At 37.7% G+C, this 12,279-nt stretch overlaps 1 protein-coding gene across 1 annotated transcript; it reads left to right on the top strand.

The window, feature by feature from the left end:
• The first annotated feature begins 3,984 nt into the window (after window positions 1–3,984).
• On the top strand, window positions 3,985–11,991 carry zc3h12aa (zinc finger CCCH-type containing 12Aa). The gene is made up of 6 exons (XM_007557243.2): window positions 3,985–4,117; window positions 5,632–6,079; window positions 7,094–7,233; window positions 9,209–9,443; window positions 9,596–9,702; window positions 10,078–11,991. The coding sequence occupies exons 2-6, from the start codon at window positions 5,709–5,711 to the stop codon at window positions 11,106–11,108; spliced, it is 1,884 nt and encodes a 627-aa protein (XP_007557305.1). The 5' UTR covers window positions 3,985–4,117; window positions 5,632–5,708; the 3' UTR covers window positions 11,109–11,991.
• Window positions 11,992–12,279: the final 288 nt, after the last annotated feature.

Consider the following 12,279-nt stretch of genomic DNA (forward strand, 5'->3'; position numbering starts at 1 on the left):
AAACTAACAGTAATGTATAATTTAGCTAACAGTTTAGTTATCCATAAGTGGAAAACTATACATTATTTTCAATAGTTTTACAACAAAAAAACCTAGGGTATAAATATTTATGCAGTCACATTATGACTGCATACATATTTTTTATGCAGTCATTATGACTTCAATTAATTTTACTTTGGATATATTATAAAAAGCATTTCATGCTGTTTCAGATTGGATGGAGAGCGTCTGTGACTAAAACTTGTCAAGTCTTGCCACATATTCTCCATTAAATTTTCAAGTGGACTTTGACTGCGTCATTCTAACAAATGAACATACTTTGATATAAACTCTTCTATTATCAACATGACTGTGCGTCGGTAGTCATCATCCTGGTGAAGGGTGAACTCCTGTACCTGCCTGAAGTTTTTTGCTACCTCTAACAGTCCTTCCATTTTCCCATTTACTCTTTGCAATGTCTGTGTCACTAACAAAGAAAAGTTGTCCACACACACCATGATGCTGCCACCACTGTGTTATGCCATAGGAATTGTACATTTTAGAGTGGTGGGCAGTGTTAGCTTTCTGTCACACATAGTGTTTTATACTAGGTTACAGTGTGTTACATTTAAGGTTTATAGAATGTCAATATTGTTTTTCTAGGCACTGCAAGTGGGATTTTATTAAAATATCCTTGGGGGAGGGGGAATCAACTTTATAATGCACCGTCTTTATTTGCAAATTTTGGAGGCATGATTCTATTTTTCAATTGTGATTCCTAAAAGCATTCATCTGCAGTTAAATAAAGTATTATTTTTATGTAATTTTTGTTACTTTGTCTTTTAGACTGGCCAGAGTATGTCCATCGCATGTTAAAATGTTGCTTCTTATTTTTGTGTTTTTCCTGTAAAGTGGTAAAAATGGATTTGAGCTGACATGATAGCAACCAGCTGTACAAAACATAACTAAATAAACTCAACAAATCTTCTCTGTGAAGTCTGAGATCGAATTTGTAGAAAGATGGCTTAAAAGAATAATTAATTATTAACCAGCTACATGGTTAACAAACTTTAAAAAAGAAAACTTCAACTAATTTATGAACTTGAAATTAATCTAATTCTTTCCATCCTCCTCTTGGCAGTTGTCCATTAAGCAACTTCTTCTCTACAATTGTCTGCTCCCAAGCTGCTCTGGGAATTTAGTTGTCACTAATCAAAGCAAATCTAATTAATCCTAGAGTCAAAGCCTCGGCCCTCTCAGATCTATTGCTCTTTTTTTCCAATTTTCCTTCAGCACTGTAGCCACCTAGTCAGAGGAAAAGCCTCACTTTTTCTACACTTACACACAAAGACAGGAGGTCTTTACTCGCAGTTCTATGTAGGACAAGTAACCAGCTGTCTTTGGTAATAAATGAGTAAGATGAATGTGGGGGATGTGTTCATTTGAAAGCTCTTGTCACTGAGAGTTTGTCGTCCGGCAGCACAAAGGGTAGAGCCGTCCTGCCTGATTTACTTTAGATTCAAACTGCGGCTAAATTGGAAACCGTGAATCACTCTGACACTATTGGTGCAAGATGGATTACTTCAGTTAAAGGCTGGCTTTCTTTACTTTAGATCTTTTTAACGAAATCATACAAAAATTAATTTTTCTGACAGACGGCTGACCTGGGCAGGCTTTAAAAAGAAAAGCAAAGGGACTCCAGCTCTGAGGAACTACAAAGCTGCTTTTTTTTTTTTTCTTTTTTATCTCCATGGCGTTATCCCAGCCGCATCCAAAAGCTCTCAGCAGCACAATGAGTCTGGCTGAATATTTGATCAACGGTCTCAGGTTTAACAAGCATTGCCAAACAACACCTGCCTGGGAGGAAAAGATATGCATTTGAGCAGGGCATTGCTTCCCTCAAGATGTTAAGGGGGAAAAAAAGTGTTTAATGTTCACAAAGCCCAGTCTGTGAGAAGCTCATCCAATTCTGGGCTCTTGGATTCTGGGCAAGGTTCAAGATTTGCATTTCTGGACAATAGTTTTCCTGATGCCAATAATGCTTCCCAATATAATCTAGACATAAATTACGAAACAATGCACTCAACCACATATACGCAATGCTTTTAGAGATTGAATTCAATAAAACGGTAAACAAGTGTCCTTCCCGCCAAAATGTCACGGAGCAGATGTTTCTTCATACTGTAATGCTGTTGGAAGGTCTCCCACATGTATGGCCATATGCGATCAATTTCCTTAAAGCAGAGCATTTATCTATTTATATTATTTTATTCACCCTAGGCTGCATTGTTGTGTAAATTAGTTTAAGGTTCGGATTAGGCTCTGAGGGGTTATGATTAGGTTAGGCCTTCAGGTAAAGAACGTAAGTCAGTGTTGTTTTTCCTCTTGAGGTGATGGAAACACATCTGTTTGAGCGTGCATCTGTGCAAGCTCCAATTCATGGCTGCTGTCTGCAGCTCATTGCCCCGTGGTAATATCAGGCCTCGCAGACACCTGGGACCAGCAGCTTGAGGCCTCAGAGAAGGCAACAGCCTGGCAACTGGTCCTGATTACTTTCTCCACTCTCCGGAACTCAACTCAGTGTGAGCCATTAACCAGCTCCACGCAGTGCGAGTCCAACTCAACCATCCCATTAACCCTGCACACAAAGGGTGGTTTACAGAACACACACTCACACACACAGTGCAGAACACTTCACAATTTTATCCGTCGGTGTTCGAGATACTGAGCTGCTTGCAGGCAAGCACTGTTTATTGTTTTAAAAGTAAGAGCATAGAGGATTGTTGTGCGACACCATGAAGCAAGGCTGGCATCTACTGGGCAATTAATATAATAGAAGATTCTATGAGCTGTTAAAGCGTAATGCGGTAACAGCAACTACTGCTACTGCAATAATTAATACGAGAAAATTGCCTTCTTCTTTAGACTTTATCTAATTAATCCTTATTTCTATTTTAAAATTTGTCCTTTTAAATTGTAACAGTGTTGTGTATTTTATTGATGCTGTTATTTTTACCTCAGCGGGAGTTGAAATGTATGATTGATCTATAAAATCCTTTGATCAAAACGCAAAATAAAATTTTAATGAACCAAAGTAATTTTTTTAAATTATTTTTGAACAATCTGTAAAGAGTAATATTTTATACAATGCAAAATGTGGTCATGCACATCAATTTTTAAAATGAGGGATCATTATTAGATTGTAAATATGTAAATGCAAAATACATTACAACACATAACTTTTACCAGAGTGAGGCCTATATATACAGTGTATTTTATAAATTCTTAGAGATAAAAAAGACTATGTCACGAAGACAAATATAGCCAAATACAAATGATGAAAAGTTGCACATTAATACATTTTATACTTAATTTACTTTGGAGCAGTGTGTGTATTTCGAAATATTTCCTGCATGCACTTACCTGTTCCTTTTATCCATCCATCCATCCATTTTCCGTCACCCTTGTCCCTCAGTGGGGTCGGGAGGGGTGCTGGTGCCTATCTCCAGCTCACGTTCCGGGCGAGAGGCGGGGTACACCCTGGACAGGTCGCCAGTCAGTCTGTTGTGGCGAGTTTCAACCGCTAGGTGACACCGTTCATCCATAAAGTTCATAATAGTACGATCTGACAGGATTGGATAAGGTGTTCAAAGAATAACCTTAATAATAATAATAAACTTATTATTATTATTATTATTATTATTATTATTATTATTATTATTATTATTATTATTATTATTATTATTGCTGTTGTTGTTGAATATTTTCCATCTAGATTGTTCTTCAATCGGAGTATGTTGTTTTGTGCTTACCTAAATGAATTTGCAGAAGCAAAGGTCTATTTTCCTGTAGACCTGGTTAATGAACTACCTGGGGGAAACATCATGACAAAAAACCTCCTGGAAAAAAATCAAAGTGTAACTGGAAGGTGGGAGGAAAGGGGAAGTCTTCTTTTCTGTCTAATATGCAAATACTTCCTGCCTTTGCATGCCTCAGTTTAGAAGTGGAGGAAGAAAAAAAAACGAAGTGGGCGGTGCCATGAAAAGTGTTAAACTTCACTGTTCTCCGACTAGCAACAGGATTTACTTTAATCTGTTCGTAAATGGAGTACGAAGACACACAGAAACAACCAAAGCAGGTAAGAGGCCGTTTTTCGTCTTCACTGCCAGTATTACTTCACCTGTATGTATATTAACGGCTGAAAAAGTCCCGTGTTGTCACCTGTGTTTGGTAAAGGTACACACGCCCAATAAGAGCCTTTGGAAAGGGGCCTTTGTTGCACAAATCCAAGTACCTGGCTTCAAATATTAGCTTTTCATTCAAACAGGGTACAATGTCATGTTGATATGCCACATACGGTGCGCCAGAGGAACCACGGGTTAGCCTACTGCTTTGAATATGATCCCGTTTATCAAATCAGGAGGCAAATATCACCAGTAACAGAAAATACAACGCCATTTAACTGTATTTACTCGATCAAATTTAGTTGAGTAGCTTTTTGAAGAAAAAAAAAAAAAAAACTTGTACACGTACTTTTTACTTTTATTTAAGTATTATTATTCTAAATTATCGCCACTGTAACCTAGGTACAGTTTCTATATACTCTATATACCCATTGCGAGAAACTTCACTGGAAGAAACACGTCTTATCTAAAAGTCCACTAGACACAAACACAGTTTATAGTCAAGTGAGATTTTTATTTTATTTTGTACAATAACGTTGTTCTTTTAATGTTGTTTTCTGTCTGTTGAACCTGATCTGTCACGTGAAAATCAAGAAGATACAGTTAACGCATACTGTCAATAGAAGTATTTTATCTAGTTTTAACATATATTGACTACCTAGTTTCTTAAGTTTTATATTTAATAAAGGTTTGAAAAAAAAAATTCTCCTGCCTACATTTATTGTTTTGTAATTATGTTATCTATTTTTTTATTTATTTATTTATTCATTTTTTTTTTGTTGTTTACTTGTTTGCTTTTTTTGGTGTTTAAACTACCAGATTTTGCTCAAAACTTTATATTTTTATCTAATGACATCATTTTAAAGAGTTTAATTATATGGTATGATGAATATTAATCAGTTACTCAGTGCTTAAGTAGCTGTTTTACAAAATACTTTTTTACTATTATTTAAACATCAGTGAATGGCAACAGAAATATATATTCTCTCAAAAACAGCATTGACGTACTCATTAGCACATGCTATTTTGCAAAAATTGCAAGAATAAAGACAAGTTGAGACATTGTGCAGGTCTAATCAAAGGTTTAATCTCTTTCAGAACCTGACATCAGTCGTCTCCGCTATGTGAAACTTTTATACTTTTATAAACATGTGATTTTGTAAAGGAAATGTCTTCCAAACCTGTGCTACTCAGCTTGTGCAAACCTGAGTAGCACAGGTTTGCACAGGTTATTTAAAGTAGATTCAATGTGTATTTACCATGATTTAATCAGCTTCTATTTTAAGAGTTTATAATCAATACTGTAGTGAAACTGTGGGAATATTAAAATGTCTACTTTTTGATTTTGTGGTGTTTTGGTGTGGATGCAGTAATGCCTTAGTAAACAACTGAAACAAATCACTCCAGACTTTCTTAATATTTAGTTTATTGTGTTAATCTTTATGCAAAATGTATCTTTTTCCATCAGTCAGTTGAAGAATATCACAGTAAAGGAGCAGTGCCTTGCCTCACACATTGCTAAAACGGAGTTCAGGGGCCTTCAGGATGGACCCGGTACTTCCCAGTGACGTTTTTGACTCAGATCTGCTGGAGGCAGAAAGGGAGGAACTCCGGCTTAAAGTGGACTTCTTCAGAAAACTGGGGTACTCCACAGCAGAGGTGAAAGCTGCTCTGAGAAAGCTGGGCCTAAGCACTGACACCAATGCAATGCTCGGGGAGCTTGTGGGGAACAGAACCACCAACACGTCACCCGGTGTTTCCGACAGCGATGATAGGAGCACAGATCCGAAAGACCTGCTGCTGCCTCCCAGTTGGGACATTGGAACCTGCAGAATCACGCCACAACTCGGGGAGCAAAACGGTGCAGACTCGGCGCTGAGACCTATTGTTATTGACGGCAGCAATGTTGCTATGAGGTAATAAAAATCTTAACTTTATCTAGATTAAACACTCACTGATTACGTCGATAAGGTTATATTAATAAGGTTATATTCCCAGTATCAAGTTTTATTCACTTTTGTTTTTGGAGCTATCTAAGTTTTTATTGCATCGATCCAACAAGGTGTCTTAAGCATTCCTGATATTTTGGCATCACATAGTTTATGGAGATTTGTAGGCCTGTCCCAATCTCTGTTGGATTTAGGCCTTGTATTGGAAAACCATTGAAGTATATTAGAATAATTTTCATTTTCAACAAACCAATTTGACATTATTTGAGCTTTGTGATTAGGTGAATTACCTGATGAAAGCAGCTATCAGAAGATAGGTACTCTATATTCATAAAGAGATAAACATAGAGATAAGCAATACTAAAAGAAAATACAAATTAAAACGGATACATTTAAGACAATGACAAAAACACAGAACATAATCAACTGGTGTCACAGCAAAATGGAATTGTTTAATATATCTGGGTTAGGAATACATTAAGTTAATGATATGACATTAGCTGATGAAGTGACTGGTGAGTTTAGACCATTACAGAAATAATAGCCATTGCAAAGACAATACTTTACCTTTTGCATCTGAGGACTGTAAGTCACACTTGAAATAACTAAATGTAAATATTTATCAGCTGTTGCTATTAATCATTCAGCTGTGACTTTTTTCACGAGTTCTTATGGTACTTGATATTTTAATGGGTGTTAGCCACACTGCCTGAGCTTGTTTTGGCAAAAAGCCACTGATACAACATGCAAATTCAGGAGCCCCGCCCCTTCACCGATGTGAAACATAATGCATATTGTCCTGAATGAATAGGGAAGGGATAGCACACAAGCTCCTTCAGTGAGATCATTCAAAGGCATGCTGTTTTGACACGAATCAACTGAATCTTAACTACTTCCTTCAAGATTCTTTCCACTGAAAAAGCTTTAACTGATCCTCTTCCCTTCCTTCCCACACACCCTTTCTATTATTTTCTTTTACAGTCACGGCAACAAGGAAGTGTTCTCATGCAGAGGCATAGAGTTGGCAGTGGATTTCTTCCTGGACAGAGGTCATAATAACATCACTGTGTTTGTTCCCTCTTGGCGCAAAGAGTTGCCCCGAGCTGATGCCCCTATAACAGGTGAGGACAGGCAGTTGGTTCCCGTCTGGAAGTTAGTTAACCCTTCTCTAACACCTAGGAACTGCTAAAGCCTATACCTGTTAGCAATTACATTGGTTGCATTTTTAACATTCGAGACATTCCTCAGCAGCTATCAGTCAGTATGGCTCAGCAAAGCAAGGAAGACACAATCTCTTTCTAGCACACAACATATAATCAGCACACAACATATAATCTAAATTGTCCATCCATGGGTAAAATTGCATTTTCTACCACAATCAAAACAGAAATAACTTGAAAGATTACAAAAAGTTTAATCAAAGAACATCTTTTTCTGTGTGGTTCAGTTTAAAATGTTTTCACTTTAGCCTTAGAGTTTGGGCCTCAACATGTTTTAACAAGCTTCTTTTGCTCAGTGGGATTGTGTGAGATGTGTGTGGAGAAAGAGGGGGAAAAAAAAGAAACACTCAGATCATTGTCTTCAGTCATCAGTTTTAGAAAACAAAAAAAAATTATCCCAGACAAGCAAAGCACAGAATGTAGCTGCCGCATAAAGCAACAAAAACTAATGGGAAGGAAATAGGAGGTGTGGTAAAGTGGGGTTGTTTTTACCTAGCTGTTTGAATATGACTTCCACTTCAGTCTGTTCCTTTATTGTAGCTATAGGCATTGCATCATTCTTTATCGGTATGCTGGAGGTACAGTTTTACATCACTCATGTGATATACTATGAGACAAGACTGTCATTTGTAATAATAAGCTAAAAGAAATAGATTTGGTTAAAACCAATGTTGCTTACTCTTTAGGATAGTTTGTTTTACATTACATAGTTGAACTACATATAAAATCTAATTGTTGACTCACTAAGATTTTATGTGACAAATACAGATTTGTGACATAATCTAGCTTGATTTAATATCTTTTATTCCATAAAACTGAGTAAGCTTCTTGATGATACTGCTTCACTTTAAGGCTCTTGTGATTTTGGTATCTGCTCATCTGGGGTGGAGCAATCCAAAGGTTCTATTTCAGTCTCAGAATAAGGAAGTAAAAATAAGCCCATAGCCACCCCTGGGAAAGTCCCATCTGGAACTTTATGTGTTTTATTTTTCCTCCACACCCACTGTAGTTTGTTTATAGAGTGTCAACAACCATCTCAGCAATAGGTCAAATGAAAACAGCCTCCTGGACCTACAAAAACACCTGCATGAAAAAGTGCCAAATGGCTAAACATTACTCAACCAGTTTCCTGGTTTGTTGGTTAGCTTCACAGGTCATTTCACTTGACTTTCTAACTTGTTTAATCAGTTTCTGTGATTATACTAATGTTTAATTTGCCTACCATAGAAGTCAATAATACAATATATTATGGGAATTCTGGGAACTGTATTGGTTTTGGTTATGAAATCTACTTTTCTTGGTAGCATTTGGTTTCTGTAAACTACTGCACATTTGTCGAATGCTTATTGCATTTTTAAAGCCGTGTGGTTTTGTGGCAGCCTCCTCTTCCATGAATTTTGAAAACAATAACAAGGTACAGAAGTTTGAATTCAATGTGTATTTGTCTTTATTCAGCACAAGGTCAAAAAATACAAACGGGCTCAAATCTATACATTCACCTTTCCAATATTAGGTTTAATCGCTCTTAGCAAGTTCCAGAGAGACTGCACACATAAAATATTTAGCCGTTGCTTCTCTGGGATCTTCACCGTATTTCAAAAAAATGCTTGGATTCATTTACGTTAATGGGTTTGATACCTCAACTTTAAGACATAACTTAAAGAGTAGTAATTCACTGAAAGTAATGTTAGCTGCAGTTTCTGTATGTGAGTCTACGTGTATAATTTAGACACTGTGGATCAGAAAACACAATAAATACAGACCTAATTCATGTTTTAAAGTCTGACTAAAGAAATGTAAGATGTACAATTCTGACCAATATTGTAAAAAGGACTAAAAACACATTTGACTGACTTGTTACCTTTCCTCTTTCCAGATCAACACATTCTGTTGGAGCTTGAAAAACGGAAAATAGTGGCCTTCACCCCTTCCCGCCGGGTTGGTGGCAAGCGAGTGGTTTGCTATGATGACCGCTTCATTATCAAACTGGCGCATGATTCAGATGGCATAATTGTGTCCAACGACACCTACCGTGACCTTCAAGGAGAAAAACCTGAGTGGAAGAAATGCATTGAGGAGAGGCTCCTCATGTACTCATTTGTGAATGACAAGTAAGGAGAACGTCCCAGGTCTTTTTTTACAGTGCCGCTGTTTAATAAAGGGCTGCTGCTGCTGCATTAGAGGCACACCTTCTAGCTTATTGAAATTTTGTGAAGGACCTTCTTTGAAGTAGCATTGTCTTTATTCTTGTCTCTTTTTACAGGTTCATGCCTCCAGATGACCCTTTAGGTCGACATGGACCTAACCTCGACAACTTTCTCCGGAAAAAGCCCCTCCCTGTGGAGCAGAAAAAACTGCCCTGTCCATATGGTAAGGAATTATTGCCTCAGCGAACAGATATTTTATTTCATAAAGGAATCCCTTGGCTAGTGTTTTCGCTCTCAAATTTAGACAAACAATGAAAACACAACTGGATAATTAGGCAGGGGTTTCAAATTTATAAAGTGCGTTGATGAAGAAGCACCTTATTCATTTTATTCATAAAAGTAAAATTTTTATGAATAAGATAAATAAATCCCATATATATTTTTTTAGAATAAATTGGCAAAACAACAACAACAATCTATAAGTTGTAAATTAAGCTGACGGCTTCAAATATAGTCTGTTCTGTTTCTGCAGTTTCCACTTTATGACAGAAGAATATGGTGATAATTAGATCGTGCGTTTATATGCGTTGTCTTTCAGATAAAAAGTGCACTTATGGCATGAAGTGCAAGTACTACCATCCTGAGCGGGCAAACCACTCCTACCTGTCCTTGGCTGATGAACTGAGAGAGAAAGCACAAATTTCTTTTGTAAAAGAAGAGAGAAAGGCAAAATCATCAGTCAGCTATCCTCAATCTGAACCTGAGCCTTCTCATCCTCGACACACACATCTCCCTTGGGATCAGCAGATTTCCTCAGGTCCTGGTCACGTTAGTGAAAATAAACTACTGCTCTGGGAAAACTTCAGGAAAAGCCCCAACCAAATGCCGTCTTCAGCAAACGGAGGAAAGTGTCAAGAAGACTATCCCCCGTCATACTATATGCTGAATCATTATTATCCTAATATGTCTCGGGAATATTTTGACTCTGGTTTTGGTTCGAGTGAGAGCTACTACTCTGACTTGCCGCCATCCCTGAGCAGCACCCACAGACTTGGTCCTCAGCATCAAAGCACCCTCCCCGGGCTCCAACGTTCCCCAGTTCACATGGAGAACTGCAATACCAGTCATTGTGGCAAATGCCGTTCCTACCCGCATCAGCGACGTCACAGCAACATCGATTGCTGCAGTCAACCCATCTATGACACCTACAATCCAAATATGTTCCCACACGGTGTACATCAGCAACGGAGCCTGCCTGCCCATTTCCATAACACTGCGACCCCCCAACTCCATCATAATTACTGGTCAGATCCCTTTCAGGGTGCGCCACCAGCCAGGTCCTCATGCCCCGCCCCCTCCTTGGCCTACCCTTCACAGTGCCACAGCTCCTGTTGCTCCTATGAGAATCACCAGTACCAAACCTGGGGCCAGCAACAACGGCAACCGCCGCTGCCGCCGCCGGCTCCTGCTGCATTCAAGCAAAATAGGTCAGAAATGCGCAAGAAACTGCACGCCATCTTCAACCCAAACCAAGTGGATAGGGTCATGGAGATGTTCCCGGAACTGATGGATGCTGAAGTTTTGGCTGCAGAGATACTGAACATGAAAGCTCAGGGGATGATATTCTGATCATGGTTCTGCTCTCTTTGATCTGGAATATCAAAATATTTAGGACAATTTCAGTGAGGGCTGCAACAAAGTTAACAGAAAAAAAATACGATCTGAATATGATGGTGTCATCATGCCCACGTAGAACCACATCGATGGCAACGATACATTGCAGGTGTGTTGGTTCTTGCACACTAAAACCATCACAATGAGGTATGTTTGAGTTAAACACAAAAACACGTGGATTGATTTAAACCTCTAGATAGATGGACACATGTACTGAGAACTGATGAATGCCCACAGAGATAGATTAAGTTAATTAACTGAAATAGAGAAACCGTTAACACATTAATCTCGTACTAAAATAATCAGTAGCTGCAGCCGTGTGTCAGTCAGAGAGTATTTGAAAATGTGTTTTTCAGGGAACTAATATAAAATATATTGTAGCGATGCCTCATTCTATATGCTTTCTATTATGCTACTGAAATATTTATGAAAATTGAACTTTTGCTGCGTTGTATGTACGACATTGTTGTCAAATGTAACTTTACCATTCAATTTTTGGATGGAATGTGCCTCTAGACCAAAGATGACTTCAGGAGTTTTGACTGTTGATGCATATTGTGTCAAATATTATTTTAAGTTCTCGTGCTGTATTAAAAGTTTTATGCTTTTGCTTTCACTGTAGTTCTCTGCAACAGTCTGCTCTTCCAGTATTATCCCACAAGGAAGCCAAGCAGAGGTGACTTTTAAAAACACTTCACCTGAATTAAAAGGAATTTACCAAGTACGCTTTTCCCGTTCCTGTAAATGTGCATCATTTCCATAAAACGCGTACTGGCAAAAATGTAATTTATGTTTTTAAGTGAATATTTTAATAAAGATAGAAATAAAAATATAATTCAACATATATTTGAATGAGTGAGTGTGATTGTCTTGGAGAAAAGAGTAAGGCAAACAAGCTGAAACAAATTTTACCTTTCAACTACATTTAAATGCTTTCACCAAGTTCCTTGAAATTAATCTTTCTGGACTGAGATTGAGTCAGTGGTCTCATATCTCATGCCAGCAACGCCCTGGATTTTCAAAATGTAAATGCTTTAAAGACTCTTAAAGTGTTATGCTAAATTCTGATGAATTTAGAAATTCATCAGAATGAATAATCAAATTAATTAATCTATGATATTTAACT

This window comes from Poecilia formosa, unplaced genomic scaffold (assembly GCF_000485575.1).
Source record: "Poecilia formosa unplaced genomic scaffold, Poecilia_formosa-5.1.2 Scaffold86, whole genome shotgun sequence".
Taxonomy (NCBI): Eukaryota; Metazoa; Chordata; class Actinopteri; order Cyprinodontiformes; family Poeciliidae; genus Poecilia; species Poecilia formosa.

What these genes read in the sequence shown, in the direction of transcription:
- zc3h12aa (XM_007557243.2), top strand. Translation starts at nt 5,709, where the DNA reads ATGGACCCGGTACTTCCCAGTGACGTTTTTGACTCAGATCTGCTGGAG. An exon ending in AGCTGATGCCCCTATAACAG is followed by an intron (nt 7,234 to 9,208) that starts GTGAGGACAGGC and finishes TCCTCTTTCCAG; the next exon opens with ATCAACACATTCTGTTGGAG. An exon ending in AAAACTGCCCTGTCCATATG is followed by an intron (nt 9,703 to 10,077) that starts GTAAGGAATTAT and finishes GTTGTCTTTCAG; the next exon opens with ATAAAAAGTGCACTTATGGC.